The 19,334-nt window shown below is 39.5% G+C and overlaps 1 protein-coding gene across 23 annotated transcripts in view; it reads right to left on the minus strand.

Moving 5' to 3' along the window:
• DLG2 (discs large MAGUK scaffold protein 2) overlaps positions 1-19,334 on the minus strand; it is an 847,901-nt gene that overhangs the window by 318,039 nt on the left and 510,528 nt on the right. For all 23 annotated transcript variants that reach the window (XM_032678105.1, XM_032678098.1, XM_032678102.1 and 20 more), the window contains one exon: positions 17,786-17,910. In XM_032678105.1, the coding sequence (XP_032533996.1) occupies positions 17,786-17,910 (125 nt within the window). The remainder of the gene's footprint in view (positions 1-17,785; positions 17,911-19,334) is intronic.

A 19,334-nucleotide genomic window follows, 5' to 3' on the forward strand; every position in this document is an offset into this window, starting at 1 on the left:
AACTGGAATGATTTTCAACCCAGAGACTGAAATAAAAAAGTCTTATAAATATTTTCCATTTAAGTACATGTGCAGACTTTACTACAACATAGTGGAAATCACCCAGTCCGCCCTTTAGCATACCACCAGCCTTTAGCCCACAGCTGCCAGCATAAGGTTTAGGAGAGTGACTTGAAATTGTGTTAGTTATCCACACAGTTCACTCCTTTGAATTTTTTCAGTATTTTTGGCATAGAAAATAGCCACTTATCCTTCCAGGGACAGTTGATCCTTCTAATCAGATGCTGATTAGCTTAGAATCTGATCCTAATCATTCCTGCCTAAACGGCAGAATGTGAAGAAAGCATCAGAAAAAGCCTGCCTATGTGGATCCAGCTCACTTCCTCTAGACTGGTGTAGTCTTAGTCACTTTTCCTATTCCCATATGTGGGGACACACTAGCACTAAGTCCTGGTCCTTGTCCTTCAGAAAGTTGCATAAGAAATCAAAAAGTAGAAATGAAATTCCTCCTTTGTATACCAGGAGTGGAGTAATGGTTTTGGAGTCAAAAATTTGAGATCACAACAAGGAGGGCTATAGGTCACAACAGTGTGATTTGCAGGTGTGCCACCAGCAGACTTCGAGCTTTATTTCACTTCCAGAACAGAGACTGGAGCCCAAATTGTCAGGGAATAAATCAGATTTCAGAAAATACTTATGAATTTCAGAACGCGTTATTGTCTGAAATGACTGTTTCCATACCCTGTTAAAGACATGACCTTGCTAAGACCTGAGATAGAACCAGCACAGCTACTGAACTGTCATAAGACATCTACATTGATTGTCCCTTTCTACTGCTTTAGTTACCCATGGATTTTTTTTTTAACAGCCCTCTTAATGAAATGTCAGCGTATTAAAGGGTCTGCATAACAGTCATTGCATTTTGAAACACAAATGACTGGATACAACATCAGTAAAAATATTAGCAGAGCAGCTTCTTATCATACATGGCGTCTCTTTATCCCTCTCCTTGTGTTTCATTCATTTATGACTCTAAGTTCTATTTTTGAAGTTGTAAGTCAGAAACAGACAGCATACCGCACTATATAATTAGGAATGGAAAAGTCCCTGCAGCCCTGAGACTCTTAGAAGAAAATATATTTAGAAACTTGAATATGTTCCTATTCATATAGTTTCAATAGAGGATGTATCAGCATTTCCTTTTTTTTCTCCCCCCCCCCCGTTTTTTTTTTTCTTAAAGGTCTTAAACTCAGATGTAAGGCTTCAGACACAAACTTGGCTAAAAATCATTTTATTTATTGTTTAAAATACTTTGGATCCTTTCTGCATTCTACACTATTTGTGAGAACTTCCTGGACAAAGCTGGGGCAAAGGGCTAACCCTCAGTTAACCCTTTCTGCCACACTGAACAGACCCTTTTATCCTTTTAGGTAGTATACCTTTATCCCAGGGAGTCTTTGGGAGTGTATATATGCACCTCTTGGCTGAAAATACCCACCAAGCTCATATCTACAATCCAAGAGAATCTGACTCCAAAACCAGCTTATATTACATCAAAACTGCTGCAGTGAAATCCCATGCATAGACATCCAAACCAGCTCAGTCACTGACAGAGTAGATCTAGAGTGGAAATCCACACAAATCAATATCTTCCATGTGTGTACAGGCAATTACCACAGGAAAATAGACACATTAATGCAGCTTTGCAACGCTGAGCTCATTTAGCACTACCTTGAGCTCCTTCACATCCTGCCATGCAGTGATTGATTTCAAGAGGGGACCATTAATGGCTACCAATCTGAACAGAAATAGAAAGGAGAGCAGTCACCACCCTTTGGTGCAAAAACCTATCCAATAGATTAAAACCTTGGCCCCTGGCAGCAGGATTGCTGCAGGCACACACCGAGGCAGCAAGGCAAGACAGCCATCAAGGAGGCTTGCACTGGAGCCGCCCAGTTGAACCCACTGACCACATCCCTACCAAGGGCCCAGTGGTTCACCCAGAGATTCAGCCCTTGGCCCAATGGAAACACTGCTGCCCCTGTTCCCAGAATTATCATGCTGTAGGGAAGCTCGGAGCTAAAATATGTAGAGTAAGGTGTTTGCTCACCTAAAAGATAAAAGCTGTATGAAGAGATAATCCAAACCAGGGTTCCATCTAGCCTGTGACTTCTTTCCAACAGTGGCCTTTACCGGATTGCAAAGGAAAACATTAGCATAATTTTTACCCAGAATACATTTTCAGCTGACTCACTTTCCTGAGCCAGAAATACTTTTTTTTTTTTTAATTTAATAGGTAGACTCTTAAACAAATTTAACTGTTATCAAAACTCACATAAACTCACGTAAAGTTTCAACATTCAGAGTGTTCTCTGTCAAGGAATCTCACAGCTTTGTAACCAACTAAATAATTCTCCTTATGATTAATTCAACCTGATGCTTATTAGTTTCATTTGATGTCCTCAAATACCTTTGTTAGGAAAGCAAACTTAGCTCCCTGGTCATTCTGTTTCTCTCCTGTAGTTAGGAAACAGGACATAATCTCCTGCATCTCACACCTGATTTTTCATCACAAATGGCCCTGCTAGACAAACTCTTCAGGCCAAAGGCATACAGCTGAACTACCGGTAACACTAACTTAATTTCAGAGATGGACACACCACCATCCATCTTTCTATATATCTGAATGCCTCTTGGCTGTAACACCTACAGATTTACAACTGAACTCTGAAATAAAATGCAGTTCAGGTCAAAGTTAGTTTTTATTATGCTTTTTACTTTGCAAAAATGACATTGGTTTATGCTGAATAAGTTTTCCAGTCAAGCCAAAAATAAATTTCATTCTAAGAAGCTTCAAATGAAAATAAAATTGAATAAATTAAAAGATCAGATAGCCAGAGAAACAAAAATCAAAACAATCTGCTGTCTTCAATATCATCTCCCAGAAGAAGACTTTCACTGCCTCTGTTTCCATTACTGAATCTGTTGCACTTTGTATAATGTAATGCTCTTCTTAAATTGCAGTCATACTATCCCATTACAAGAGCATCCTCAATCACAAGACTAGACAGAAATTCTGCCTGTTACTTTGACTCGATGAAACCTTTACATATATTACAGAAATTTACAAGGGCACATAGTCACAGGCCAGAGAGTAATGGCTTTAAACTGAAAGACGGTATACTTAGATCAGATATGGAAAGAAATTCTTTACTGTGAGGATGATGAGACACTTTCACAGGTTGTCCAGAGAAGTTCAAGGCCAGGTTGGATGAGGCCCTGAGCAACCTGGGCTAGAAGGTGTCCCTGCCCATGACAGGGAGTTGGAACTAGATGATCTTTAAAGTCCCTTCCAACCCAAACCATTCATTGATTCTATGTGATAAATTGTAACAACAATAGTCACTTATGCAGGAGCGTGTAAGATTGCTGCTGAACAGTTCTCAGGGCACCCATGAAGAGGAGACCCTGGTCCACAGCCTCTACCTGGCTTTCAAAACACCGCGCTCCCTGCAAGGTTGCTCTGGCCCAAGTAACCTTTACTTATCTTTGAAGAAGTGAAACAACTTTTGAGAGGAAAGAATAAAATACAGTGATTGCATGGCCCCTCTAGTTTAGTGGTCTGATAACTCCTCTGGAAGCTGCTGCCTCATGTTCCCCAGAGAGTGAAGGATGGAGAATGCAGGTTTCCCTTCAGAGGTGAGCTGAAAGCTGATTTTGACACTGCTTTTTTTACTCTTTTCTCTTTGTCATTTAAAAGCAATTTGGACCTAATTTTGTATCAAAATATGTTTGCTTGGCTTTAGTTAATATCCAGAAGTCTTTTTAGACCTGAAATTTGTAGATAGCAAAATTTATGCAGTGATGCAGCCAGCACTCCATTGAGAAATGATCACAAGGGCAAGAGACTTAAAAGATAGGTTATTTAAATTATTACAAGCCAAATAAAGAAACAGTATCATTTAAATATATTGACACATACACTGAAAACTTTTAAAAATGTACTACTGCCAAATGCACTAAACATTTGTATTTTAAATCATTGATTACAAAAAACCCCACAAAACCCCCTAACCTGGTAAGGCATTAATCATGACAATTTTTAGCTATAGGAATGAATTTGTTACCAAAATTTTAAAACTAATACCATGCAGTGAACATTCACATAATTTAAGAAACTTCAGCTTCAAATAATAATAACAATTATTATTATAATGTTAATTATAATAATAGTGTCATATTATTGATTTCTAAATCAGTATTAGTTTTAAAATTTGGTTAGGTATTGACTTGGTATTACTTAAAATTTACTCAGTAGAACAGAATGCGAAATAGTCAATAATATTCAGGAGCTAAAAATGTCAGTAAATTCCAAATCAGCTTCAAATGTAATTCTCTATATCCTAACTTTTGAAAACAAAACCAAAAAAATCAAACGAACCAAACAAATAAAACCAAAAAAAGCCCACAAAAAACCAAGCAAATAAAATTTTGCGCATATCTACTTGAAGGCTGAGGCAACAACACTACAAAGGAGTGCCATTCTTTCTCTGTCTGATTAAAACAGAGAGGTTAAGGATGCTTCACAGACAAACCCAATGCAGCAAGGAGAAGCTAAAGCCCACTCGGTTTAATGCCTCCCAGAAAAGCCACATCTCCTTGTGCACACTTTGAGTATGGTAAATACTTATTAATTAATGGTAGTTCATCTCATAGGGTGTAGCTCTATGGGGCAGAAGGAAGAGCAGCTGACAGACATTTAATCTGCACACAGACTCAAGCATAAACTTCTAGAATAAAAGCCAAGTATAAATACATCTACAACAGGAGGACCTCTTCTTTTATTATTTATTTTCCTTTATAACAAACATCCTGAAAGCAGAATTATATCCTGTCACTGTTTAATGTTTTGGAGGTACAGCTGTTCTAAATCATTTATAATGAAATTATTTTCTGTGCCATCAAGCTTTCAGTAATTGCTTGGCCAGAATAACTCAAGGCAAATTAACTCTTTTGCCAGGTAAGCCACACCTGTGGTAATTTTGTACAGAGTTTATGATCTTTCACATCACAGATTACTGCTTTTAAAATGTTCCCTGCATAACTCACATCCTCTTTAAACAGAGTCGAGGAACCATGATACACAAACACATGTCAAGGTAAAGTTGCCAGACTGGGAATGAACCAGGGACCCAAGTTTAAAAGACAAACCAAAACAATTCTCCAAACACAGACCATTTTGTACTTAGCAGACCTGATTCCCATCAGCTTACTGGAAATCAAGGATGACTTTACTAAAAGCAAAAGATTTGCAATAGTGCAGCACAGACACAGGAGCAAGGTGACTCAGGCTAGCAGCTCCACCAGGTAACACCTGCAGCCACTGCCCAGCTGGCAGCCACTGCCTGAATGCCTCATCAGCCACTGCCCAAACTGCTCAGCCACTGCCCACTTGGCAGCTCTGGCCAGCCCATGGCTGTGTTTAAATGTCTGTGTTCAATGGCAAGTTAATGACAGCAAGGGGACAGCTAAGGAAGCAGACAGGGAAGAGAGGGAGGGGGAACGTGGAGAGTGAGCAGGATGCTGTGGCCAGCAGTGGCTCCACAAGCCTTCCCTGAAGCAGACTTAAACTTGTGCCAAATTTTCTTTATTAACATCTTGCAAGATCTATAGGAACTACTATTTCCTTTTTCTCTCCCCCTCTCCCAAAATATTCTCCCACCCTGCATTTCTTCTCCCTCTGCATTTCTCATTCAGCTCATTTCTCATCTTTGGTATCTTTGGTTCTTACCACATTTTTCCATTCCTCCGTCCGTTCTCTAACTCCCAAGTTATCCTCAGTCTCTCTGTGTCTTGTCTCCTGCCACTGCCATGAACGATGCTTTCCTTTGGAAACTACTCCCACTAGCAACCGAGTGCTAGAACTCCCAGTGCATCCAGCCTCTGCTTGGCTTGATCCGGGTGGCTCTGGCAGCCTCTAATGGAGTCCAGAACGAAAACTGCTGCTCACAGGACAAGGAGTCATGTCTGCCTGTCAATGGCTGAAGCCCAAGTGGAACAGTGGAAAGGTGAAGAATGAGCAGAAGGAGGTGTAGGTAGCTGTGGGGTGTTGTGAGAGGAAGGTGTTGGGATAAAGCAAAGGGAAAGAAAACAAATATCTGTGAAGCCTGGGATGAATGAGGGCATCAGGAAGCAGCCAAGCTCCTCCCAGCTGCAGGGCTGCTTGGCAGGTACTGGAAAGTGCCCCAGGCCAGGCGCTGTAGGCGTGGTGGAGGGCAGGGACAGCTCCGGCTTCGCAGCCCTGACTTACCCTCGGAGCCCTCCGGTTCAACTGGACTTGGCGCCATGGGGAGCTTTGAGGCCCAGAGCCCAGCGGAATGGCAGCAGCCTAGGCCAGGCCGTGCATGTCCAGCCTGGGCATGGCCAAGGCTCTAACTCAGGGCCAAGGTGTGCTTTGCCCGCTGAAGGCACTGAACTACTCAGCTGTTCCTCAACCCTGGTTAAATTTCTCCCAGCTGACACCAGCACTCTCTGTACCGCGTTCAGGTTTGTGCAGGAAAACCAGTTACAACAGATAACCCAGGAGGCAATTCAAGGTTCAGGATTTTTACAAGTACTTTTCATCTGTGGCTCTCAAAGGGCTTTGCAAATATGAACTCGTTACAGCTTCACAACAACCCCCGTGAGGCAAAGATAATGATCACTGTATCCATTTTACAAATGGGGAAACTTGAGCATAAAAGAAGAAAAGCATTTCCAAAGATCAGGCCCAGCAAGTTGAGCACAAAATGAAGCAGCACTGCCACCCCAGCACTTGCACCAACAAGCAGAAAACCCTCCTTCCCGCTCTGATGTGACTGGGATAGCTATTCCCAACATAGGTATAGCCTAAAAGAGAATGGGGGAGGAGAAAACACGTCGTTCGAGTTCAGTAAGAAACTTCACCAGCTTCAGAGCATCAATACCATTAGGCTACATACAGTGTAGCTGCAACTCAGAGTAGAGTGCAAATAGGTAGGTAGAAAAAAACCCAAAGCTTGTTTTTTGTTTGTTATGATTCTGAGTAACACACAGGATGGCATGGCATAAGCAGCATACTGAAACAAAGTATTCCTACGTCTTCCAAGCTTGCTATTGAAACTCACATGCTGTGGGGAAATAAATTTAGAACCCCTACTATAACAGCTGCACTAAAAGTGGAGTAAGGAATGTGACAACAATGATGAGATACTGTCAGGAAACATGATTTGGCCAAAAGCTGAAAGTTCAAAGTGTTTATACAAACCACAGCCAAGAGTTTTGACAGCGTATGAACTGTCTCACAGTGTACTAGTTGTTTTGCCTGTCAGAAGCAAAACGATGACCAAGTTTTTTCTTAAAAGTTTTAGAATCAGATCTTTGATGGTTAAAAGGAACTTTTTTTTTGATGATAACCTAAGTCAGTTACTTTTTTACCTAAAATCTTATTTTCAGGTTTTGTGGAAATTGAAATAAATGAAAATTTCAGTAACACCTGTCGAGTACAAGAACAGATGAGAAACATTTTTCCCTTGACTAACACTGACTTCACAGAGAGCTCATGATTTCTAACGTATGTAACCGCAGACGGCTTCTTACTCCAGATGAATTGTCACTGAGCTATTTAAACTCACAACTGCAGTATCAGTGTAGAAATGTTGATGAAATAATCACTTGTATTTGGCTGCATGGTGCTGTTCTGCTGCTGCAGCACTCTGGGGTGACTGTAGTTTCAGGCAGAACGGATAATAAAGGAACTCTTGGGAGAGAGACCTCTTAATCAGTTCAGTACCATTGCATGGAATCTCTAGTGCAATGAGTATTACATAACCTAAAGTCCTAGTATCATACTACTTTGCTTAAGTGTTATTCAGAAGCTGTAGAATTCAATTAGTGAAAAGCAGCTCAGAAACATACGGGGGAAGAAACTGATCCTTTGTGTTACAAAAGGAAACTTCTATAAAAATGTCCATCACTGATGTCTATAAAGAGGTCCTGAAAATTCATCAGTTTCAAATACCACAAGCCAGAGAAGTAACTTTTTCACTCATTAAATTCTATTCTCTTTACCTGACAATTTAGCTGTTAAAACATAATTTCCCTTTCCTTTTTTGCATCACATATAAGAATTGCTACAGCCTACCAAATTATTTTCAAAATAGGAAAAGCATAATATAAATAATGATAAATAATAAAGTATAATCAAATTCAGAGACACACTGGGGATCCGCAATACTGAACAAGCAATGCAAACTTCAAATAGGAAAAGAAGAGAAAAGAAGGATTGGGCCAAAGAAAAGTGATGCAGTGCAGGCAATGGAGAACAAAATTACATGATCACATATTCCATTGATGAAAAGATATATAAGTTGTTAATTTAAAACATGAGCTATGGTAAGACATGTTCAACTTTGAAAATAATATAGGAAAATCAGATTTTGATTTTGCGACCTGCCTTTTTTCATGTAGATCCCCTCTGGTAATTCTTTTTTTTTAATTCCATGGTAGCTCAAAAAATGATACAGATACACAGACAAACAGAGTTAATAAGATCAAACTTCCTAACACAAACCAGGACAGAGTGAGCAGTCAATAAATCATGATTTAATTTATGACTGTCTGCAAAGCAAGCATGTTTTGCCAAATAGGGTGAATGCCTCTTTATTAACTTACTGCTAAATTATGTGCTGAACTAACAGCATTGTCAGAGGCCTGTAAACAGTGCAGATATGAATCAGTGTTTTGTGGTAGCACCGTAATTATAATAACATCCTGAACAAGCTGTATGCCATTGCAAGGCACATAGACCTGATACTGATAGGCTTAAAACAAGATCAAAAGTTAACAAATAGGGACTTAGGCAGTGAATCACAAAGCAGACACACTTCTATTTTGATATATAACTATGGTGAAATAAAGCCAGTTCCCAAGCTGGATTAGGGACACATGACACACTTGTAAAGAACATGATCTCTCCTGGGAATAGCTCTTCACATTAATCTGAAAAAGCCCAATAGCATCACTCTCAATTCACTTTTTAGTAAGCAATCTAGAGATACAAATGGACACCAATGGGCAACAACTGTGTGCCTCCTGCTGCTGGAGGGATCTAGACTTCAGACTTTTCATCAGAGGCAAAGCTCAGCCCATGGGGAAACGACTAAAGAGGGTCCTTTATCTAGCCAGCTCTCAGGTGAGGACTCAATTCTGCTTCCTCTCCTCCATTTCCTCTTACTTTTCTCGGGTAAACTACACACAATACCAGTATTTCCTAATTCCAGTTTTCAAGCTTTGAATCAATGGCATGAAGTTGTAATTTCTCCTCTCTATTTCATTTTAGTGAAACACAGACATATTTTTAAAATTCTGATCAGAATGCAGTCTTTAAATTACTTTTTTCTTTTTTCTTTTTTTTTAAATTCAGAAATATCCATGAGAAAGGGTCTTCAGAGTTCCTCTCTTGCTACTTATACATCTCCTGCTACATAGGTAAATTTATAATCCTTTGACATATCATAGTGGGTTAGTTGACAAATGAAGGGAACACAAATCTGATTTGATTTTCTTGGTAGGCATTTAATGTCTCCTGCCATTAGCATGTGTACAACATTCCTTTCCTCAAATCACTTTGAGAGCTGGGAGATGGAAAGGGGTGGGGGTGAATCTAATGGGAGAAACTGATATAGTGGTGGCAGAACAACATAGCGTGCCTAAAAAATGCTGCAGTTTCACAATCCTAAACCTCCTGACAATCAGTAACTAAAATAATATCAAGAAAGATACATAAACTAAGGAAAGATGAACACTGCACAGCCTTAATACTTTTTAACCTATGATATTCAGTTAGCTGGGGGTACCAGTGCTGTTTCTAGTTGGTCTGTCAAAGGTAGCTCTCCACCAATGTACTTTGCTCAACCTATTTAAGTTCTCCTTAAAAATGTCCACAATCCTAAGGGAAAAAATTGTTAGGTTCACAAATGTAAAAAGACTGGATACCAGTTTCTGAGAAGAAAGAATGAATGAAACAGCTACAGGTCTGGGCAGCTAACCAGGGCAATATGCCTCCTCCAGGCACAACCACTTTCTTCTCTTTGTCTCACCCCTCACATTGACCTTCTTTCCTCTGCAGTACAACTAAGGTTTAAATACCAAAATAATCTTTGGTACCAACATTAATCCTTGAAACTCAAGCTAAAGACTATCCAAATCTATCTCACAGTCCTGCAAATAAACTAATTCATATTCAGTCACATATGCAATAACAGACTTTTGTATCACAGGTTCAATAAGATTCCTGTGACCAAGAGATTGGTATATAACATAAGGTTTGAATCCTTGTTCTATCCAAGACTCTTTTATTTGCTTTTTTTCAGATCCCAAGATTGTTTAAAATTCACATTTTCATACTTGTCTTCACAAGAAAGAATAGTGTATTTTTGACAGCAATAGATAAGGAACTCATATGACCCTCTCATTCCTGTAGACAGAGTTTTGAGAAAAATATCTCTAAGATCAGAATTGGACTCTGTGAAGCTATAATCAACAAACATGATTCTTGACTAAAAACAGCTTTGGTTTATGGTTGCTGAAAATGAAATCATATTTTGGGAGCCTGTGCTCTTTTAAACTTGATCATAATTGAAACCTTTGCATTATTCTTTTCGGTTTTTTTCCCCCTCCAATCAAGTTGTACAACTACACTGTGCTTCTAATTTCATAAGCTGATCACTCTTATTTTCACAGAGTATGATGAATGGTTTACACATGTGTTGCCTTTTGAAAGCCAGAATTTCAGTTATGATCAATGTGTCAATAGAAGTAACTACTGTATATTGTATTGAAGTTCTTTGCTTTATGTAGGCATTTTTTTATCTGACACAAACTCAAACGAAACAAAAGAAGGCACTGAGCTATAATTACTGGAATCTCCTCTCTTCCAGAGAGGAAAAGAAATCTAAATTCAGAACTTCTTTATTAAAAAGTACGTTTGCCAATGGACAACTGACATTTATGAGATAAAAGCAGAAGTTTTTATGCATCTGTAGTGGTTAGGATCTTGTTTTCCCCCCAGAGGCTAAGAAAAATGGTAAAACCCCAAGGGGTGGAAACCCCTGGAAGTTTTGAAGTTCTGTCCAATGGGTGCTCCTGTAAAAAAATGTAAACATATCACAAGCACCGGAAGAGACATGTTGTAGTTTTGGTTGTTGAGGAGAAGTGGCCATGTTGTAGAGCCACGAGGAAGGGGCTTAGAGCCCCAGAGGGGGGCTTTGGCCCCCAGCCCCAGTGGGGGCCTGTGGGGACCTGGAACAGCATAAAGCTAGGCTAGGTGCCTGTAGTTATGCCGGGAGATGTTTTTCTCCATGGGCGCAGAGCAGCAGCCGGCACTGACCGGAGAAACGGTGGCAGAGAGCCAGGACAGATAAGAACTGAACCGAAGAAGCAACAAAGACATGCAGCACCAGGGAAGGGACTCCTGGAAGGAGAGCTGAGGAAAAGAGAGTCAGCAGCTGGGTTCTACAGAGTTCTTGGGGGTAAGAACTGATACCAGACCCCCCAAAACTCCCTTGAGACCCCTCTTGGAAAGGAGGGACATGGACTCCTATTTTGGAGAAGAGTTTTGGACATGCAGCACCGGAGAGAGAGAGGAGCTGAGAAGCTCAGTTGTCCTGAGAGCTGAGCCAGGACGGTGCGGGAGATTGGCCTTGGGGGCCCTCCCTTGCTGCAAGCTACAAAGAAGCTCGCAGCCTGAGACAGCAGGGCACAGAGGCCCTGCAAGGAGCTTGAATCTCCTGGAGATACCAGACCGTCACGAAGACCCCCTGTGCTTCGCGATATGACCGTGGTGGAACGACCTTTGTCTGGGGTGACGTAGTCCACAGAGGAAGACCCCTTTGCCTGCGTCAAGGGCCCGAGGGAGCTTGGATACCTCCCTCGTGAGTGCTGGCAGAATCCAGCAACAGCTGCATGCATGAGAGAGAGATAGACTGCTACTCTGAAGAAGCTGCTACTCTGAGAGTCTGGAAGGGATCTGTCCTTCTTTCCCTCCTGGACTTTTATTTGGAGGGGAGAAGAGATATGATCCATTGTAAATACTATATGTCATGGTAGAGATAGTTGTGATCGTGTGTATAATGTGTTATAGTATTTATTTGTACAGTCATTGTAACATATTCCCTTTCCCCATTTGGAGTCTGGCGTGTTTTGTCTGGAAAAACCCATCTCACATTGGGTTGAGATGTGGGAGGGGGAATGGAGCTAGGGAATTAGGATTTTGGGGCTATCTCAAACCATGACAGCATCAAAAGTCTCAAAAGATCAAACTGTTAAGAGAAATTCTCCTTCAACTCAGTGGGAATGGTTTTATATTCTTTGTCTACTGTTGACTTGAAACTCAAAGCTTCAGAAAAACATGGTATGCACCATTCAGAAAAAAAAAATTAATTTAGTTCAAAAGTTATTATATTCACATTTAGATAAATAATTAAATCTAAAATAATTTTTTATATTCCATGAAATTATTTGCTGTATATTATTTATTATATATGAAAATATTTTCTATATATTATAAGGACTTCATAAAAGATTCCACAGCTTGCCTTATTTTGCAAGATGAAGAGTTAGTGTACTTGTATAAAATGCCTTCTAAAATCTGAGTTGTGCAGTGTGGTGGTTCTTACACTAGTTCTAGAAGTCAGTGCATTTCAGAGAGAGTAGTATGCAAACATATTAGTTATTACTTCCTTGAGGAGAGTGCTGGAGGTGGTGCTGATCTCTTCTCTCTGGTGACCAGCAACAGGACATGAGGAAAATGAATGCAGCTGCTTGGGGAAAGTTCAGATTGGACATGAATAAAAGATTCTCCACACAGAGTGTGGTCAGTCACTTGAAACAGGCTCGCCAATGGAGTGGCTATGGCACCACACCTGTCAGAGCTCAAGGAGCATCTGAATGATGCTCTTAGTCATATGGTTTAGTTCTAGGTAGTCGTGAGAAGAGCAGGGAATTGGACTCAATTATTCTTACAGGTCCCTTTCAACTTGAGATATTCTGTTATTCTGTGCTGCTATGATTAGTATTTGAAGGTTCAGGAAGTCTTTCAAAAACAGGAATGCTTTATTAAAATGAATGTAGTCTTAAGTGGCTGATAACGATTGGGTTTTTTTAAGCAGAGAAACGGGTCACAAAGTGATACAAACCCACACTATGCATTGTACCTACTGTCAGTAAAAGTACTATTCTCCACTAAAGGGAAAACCTAGGAACTTAATCACCTTTGTTTGTCTCACACTCAGATTTTATATACAAGAATAATCTGCAAAATCAGAGAACAATTCAGTTTGGAAGGGACCTTTGGAGGTCATCTAGTCCAATATCCTGCTCAAAGCAGGACCAATTTGAAAGTTCAATCATATTGCTCAGGAGTTTGTCCATATGAATTTTGAGTCTCTCTGAGGACAGAGATCTCAGAATATCACAGAATCACCAGTTACAGTGCCTTTCTATCCTCATGAAAAACTTTTTTTATCCTCAGACCAAATTGGAATTTTCCTTATTGCAACACGTGACTGCTGCCTCCAGTTCTTTCTCTGTGTATGTCTGCTGATCTCCATGCTGGCCTTCAGTACTGCCAGGGACACTGCTGACTCAGGTCAAATCACAGAATGAAAGTGTCATTTAGGTTGGAAAGCACCTCTTGTCAAACTCTCTCTGCTGAAGCAAGTTTAGCTAGAACATGTTGCCAGGAACATGTCTAATCAGGTTTTAAATATCACAGAATCACAAAATATGATGAATTGGAAGGTACCCAAAAGAATCATCAAACCCAACTCCTAGCCCTGCACAAGACCACTCTCAAGAGTCACACTAGGTGCCTGAGTGTATCCAAATGCTTCTTGAACTCTGCCAGGTTTGATGCTGTGACCACTTCCTGGGGAGCCTGTTCCAGTACCCTCTGGGTGAAGAACCTTTTCCTATATCCAACCTAAACCTCCCCTGACACAGCTTCAGGCCATTCCCGTGGGTCCTGTCACTGGTCACCACAGAGAAGAGATCAGTGCCTGACTCTCCTCTTCCCCTCACGAGGAAGGGGTAGCCTGCAATGAGGTCTCCCCTCAGTCTTCTCTTCTCCAGGCTGAACAGATCAAGTGACCTCAGCTGCTCCTCACACAGCTTCCCCTCAAGGCCCTTCACCATCTTCATTGCTCTCATTTGGACACTCTCTAACAGTTTAATATCTTTCTTATATTGTGGTGCCCAAAGCTGCACACAATATTCAAGGTGAGGCCTGACCAGCGCAGAGCAGAGCAGGACAATCCCCTCTGTTGACCAGCTGGTGATGCTTTGCCTGATGCCCCCCAGGACATGGTTGGCCCTCCTGGCTGCCAGAGCACTGCTGACTCGTATTCAACTTGCCCTTGACCAGGACCCCCAGGTCCCTTTCCGTGGCACTGCTTTCCAGCATCTCATTCCCCAGTCTGTATGTACATCCTGGGTTGCCCCATCCCAGGTGCAGAATCTGGCACTTTCTCTTGTTGAACTTCATCTGGTTGGTGATTGCTCAGTCCTCTAATTTGTCAAGATCTCTCTGCAGGGCCTCTCTGCCTTCAAAGAAGTCAATAATTCCTCCAGTTTTGTGTCATCCACAAACTTGCTTAGCATCCCTTCCAGTCCTGTGTCCAAGTCATTTATGAAGACGTTGAAGGTCACAGGGCCTAAGACAGAGACCTGCAGAACCCCACTAGTGACAGGTCCCCAGTCTGATGCAACCCCATTCACTATTACCCTCTGTGCTCAGCCCGTGAGCCAACTGGTCACCCACTGCATGACATGTTTATCCAGCTGCATGCTGGACATTTTGTCCAGAAGGATTACCTTGGGTTACCTTGTCACAGAAGGAAATCAGGTTTGATAATCAGGACTTTCCTCTCATGAAGCCATCCAAGGGTAGATACTCCAGAACCTCTCTGGGCAACCTATGTGCAGTCAGCAACTCTCCCAGTAAAAAAATGTTTCCTCATGATAAGACGAAATATCATGTGTTTTGTGTTCATTGCTTTTTGCCCTTTCACTGGGCCCTACTGATATAAGTCTGGCTCCTTTGTCTTCATTCCCTCCCATAAGGTATTTATAGCTGATATTTATGTACTTATAACTATATGTTTCCCACTGAAGAGTCTTCACATGTATGGGAGGTTGCATTTGCTTCTGTTGGATTTACGTGAAACTTCAGCTGACCTACTCCTCCCTTGCCAACCCATATATACATGTAAAAGATTTGCAAGGGTCTGAAGCATTAAGTCAATTTCTTGCAGGTCATTTTCATAGTCTTGCTGTTTGAAGAACTTCACTTAGCTATGTTAGATCAAAGGGGCATCATGTAAAATGCAGTAGAAGTGATTTTACAGGCTTTTATGATTTAAAACCAGAAGTAGATATAGAAGCCAGTTCAGACAGTCCACACTGCTATATAATGTAGACTGTCTGCAGGCAGAGGCTGAAGCAAAAATGGACACAAAAAAGTATATATTTTTCAGTCCATAAACACCAATCTCTGATTCTTAGGTAATTAAAAGTTGTTCTTTTGCTAGGAACCTAGGTTATCACTATTTTTGGCAAATGTTTATAAATGTTGTTGAGCTTTTGTTCCTATAGAGTGGCCTTAGCTGATAAACTCTCTCTATTATGAAAAATTAATTATCATGTAAGTCAGTAGAGACGGCCCCAGGATATGCCCCTTCAGTGGTATATCACTGATCATCACTGATAACTACTTTTTCAGGTGTTCATAAAATGTGACAGGAGATACAGGTCTCTGTAGCAAAGTGAAACCTACTTACCAGATAAAACAAAGAAAGGAGAAAACTTTCTGAAATCTCTGAGAATTGGAAAAATGACCACAGCAAATTAGAATATTAATCTAAGTTTTAGTTTAAGATAAGTATATTTGTACTACTACACTTTTATTACAAAACACAAAGTTTGCTAAGTCTAATTTTAATATTTTAATAATTTTAATAATGTAATTGTATTAGTATGCTATTTTTTGTGGGTTTAGAAGGTCTTTCTAAGACATTTATGAAACAGAAATAATCACGAGTTCAATTTACAGCGGTTAATAAAAGATTGCGTTATGAAATATTTGATTTCATACAAAGATAGCAAGACAAAATAGTGCAATGGCTTCTGTCTTCTTAATAGCTTAAACTAAAAAAGTCTTCAAATCTAATAAAAAATTCTACTATAAAGATACTATTGGTTTTTTGCAAGGAATTTTTTCTTGTTTTCAGAAAAATAGTTGGATGTTTAAGACCCCCCTATGTTGTTCATCCTATCAAATTTAACAGCACGATTTCCAGATACTGCTATTTCTTCATGCTCTCTTTTCCATGAAGCTCATCTGGACTAATGCAGACATTTACAGTACAGATCACTACAGCTGGACTAGTTAAAGAAACTCCTTTTTATTTGACTCACCAATGAAAATATAGGCTTTTTTACTCTTCTGTTATATTTTAGACATTGACTTCAGGATGAGATGAATCACAACCTAGAAATGCTTAGGTTTTTCTTCACTGACTATTAGGAGATTCTAAGCTTAAGGGTAGATAGCTGCACTTTAGTCATAAAGTTACATGAGATTGGTCCTACTCCTTTTGTCTGCAATCTTATTTAAAATGCAAATTCTTTAAGCACTGCCAACCACCATGACTCCTCATCACTATTGTAGTAAAAAAAAAAGAATCATTTCCAAAATCAAATTGCTAAGCATACATAGCATAAGTAATATCCAAAACTTCCCTGAAAAACTGGACAACTTTTAACTTTGAATTAAAGGAAAAGGCTTTGGGAAAAATTGTTGTTGCTACCATCTGGTTACATTTCATGAATTTTAGACCATCTGTTTTTGGCAAAGGCTCCCAGAGTTAATTCCAGTGCTGAGATCATGAAAGCATCAGAATTTTATCCCAAGTCTTTCCAGTTAAATTGCCTTTTTGGAGCATCAGCAGGCTTCATGACCAATAGATAGGTGGCAGCCTCTGTGATAGCCAGAAGCCTTTCTGCATTCAGTCCATAAGGAAAGACAAGCACAAGCATTTGTTCTAAATGAAGAATAAAATCTAAGCATTTACTTCTAAACAAAAAGTTTCTCTTGTTTTAGAGATATACTACGATGTATTTGAGAACCACATCAAGGGACCTCTGTATCCATTTCAGGAGCTGCAGCAATAAACTACTCAGGAGATGACTTAAAACATAGAGATTAGCCAGCACATCTTCATGGAGCAAAAAAACCACTTGGAAACAGCGGTAAGCACACCTCATTACTGCAGTCAAATAACATGAAATGTCTACAAATAGCTATGGTCATTTAGTAATAGCTTTGTAGTTTGGGAAGTCTTGATAGCTTTAATGTAAAACACCAATGTGTAGTTCTTCAGCCATGAACATACAAAGACCAAGAAGAGATGGATGCATGCTGATATGCTGGTTTCCTCCTCCTGTCCCCATCCTGCCTTTTGTACTAAAGGAAATAACTGGTACAAAGATGGAGGCAGCACCATCAAAAGCCCCTTTATACAGGACTTAACTAAACTTATTCAGTTGCTTTAAGCTACTAAAGTCAGCTCTCTTAGCAGAAAGGAGACTCTAGTCATGTCATTCACTTCCCCTGACCCCATGAAAGACCCAGTTGGCATTTGACTCCTAGAGAATAATTATAATAATTATGCATTTCATTTCCAAACATAAATAATAAGTTGGTTTTTACCTGAGTCTTCCATCCTCTGCTGCAGCTCCTCCTGGTATAATCTTAGTAATGAATATCCCGGGATCATCCCCAATGTGTGGGTTATCTGTTCCTCCAGCAATACTGAACCCCAGGCCGGAATTCCCCTGGAAAAATAATAAAAAGTAAATCCATCACCCAGATGCTAGATTTCTACAGAATTCATTTGCAGTGCACAAGCAAAGTATACTTGCTTCTTAAAGAAAGCACTTTATTTGCCAACTCCATACTTGAAGGTAGGTGAGTCAGTCAGAAAAATTAATTGTCAGTTAAAGAACAGAGGCTGTGAACACAAAGTTAATGACAGAGTTAATGGATATCCCTAAAGAAATTAGGATTTGACCTAAATTTGTTTTTAAAAGCAGTCACATAAATTAGCATCTGAACTCCAATATTAATTCACCCAAGTCAATGAAAGCTAGAGGCTAAAAACACTTCAGAGCTTTGAAAAAACACTTTTCAAACCACCATAATATAAACAGAAACAGCGAAAACCATTTAACTCTGACGTATTTTACTATACTAGTTTCTGCTGAAAAGTGATCATTGCTCAGATTCACATGCTTTAAAAACAAAAAAAACCACCCACAAATCCACAAAACAAGACTGTTTCTTTCATCTTAGTGATCTGCTAGAATTAAATGTTTGAAAGAGATTATGAGAGCCTTCTCAATGATCTTCCTTATTGCTTCTATTATTTGTGGAAATATCATGAAAGATAAATGGGCATGTATACACACACATACACTTAGAAATTAAGTCACTGTTTTTCACATAGAATTGAAACCAACAATTCTAATTCTTTTTTGTATATATATATCAGTTACTACGCTTTTCTCTATAAGTCAACCTTATGTATATATTATTTATTACTTGTTTTCTGCATAAATTAACTTATTTTCCAAGAAGAAATAACTTATTTTTCTTTTTCTCCCTTATTTATTAAAAGAAAAATGCAGGTTTATGAACCCTCTATGCATAGTGGATGTCACAAAATTCTATGCAATATTCAATTCTTTAAATCTCTCTCAGCCAGAAGTATTTTTATAGTTAGGCATTTAGGCTTATCACAGTGATGTAACTATATATATTATTATTACAGAATATGTACACTATTGCAAATTAAATATATTCAGGGCATTAAAATACTTCTATTTCACCAGCTTCTCAGATTATTAGGAGTTTGTTTCTTCAACTGCTGCTTGTGGTCAAGTATCTAGTTCTGTTCTAGTGAGAAAAGTTATTAATAAAAAAGGCACCTCCATACTTTTTTTTTTCTGAATAATTTAAATCAAATCTCATATCTGCATTTTTTAACTGTACTTCAATTAGTACATCAGACATGCATTTTGTGTGTGAAAGACTTTATGTTGCCTGCCTGCAGCACGTCAAATTCTCAGTTCTGTTATCAGTATTCTACGTTTACAAAAGATGCAGTTCTCATTACTCAAGAGATACACACTTCAGGAAGCCTGAAATAAAAGTTTTAAAATGCTAGTAAAACCAAAGGCAAATTTCTAGAAATTCTGAG

This window comes from Chiroxiphia lanceolata, chromosome 2 (assembly GCF_009829145.1).
Source record: "Chiroxiphia lanceolata isolate bChiLan1 chromosome 2, bChiLan1.pri, whole genome shotgun sequence".
In the NCBI taxonomy this organism is placed as follows: Eukaryota; Metazoa; Chordata; class Aves; order Passeriformes; family Pipridae; genus Chiroxiphia; species Chiroxiphia lanceolata.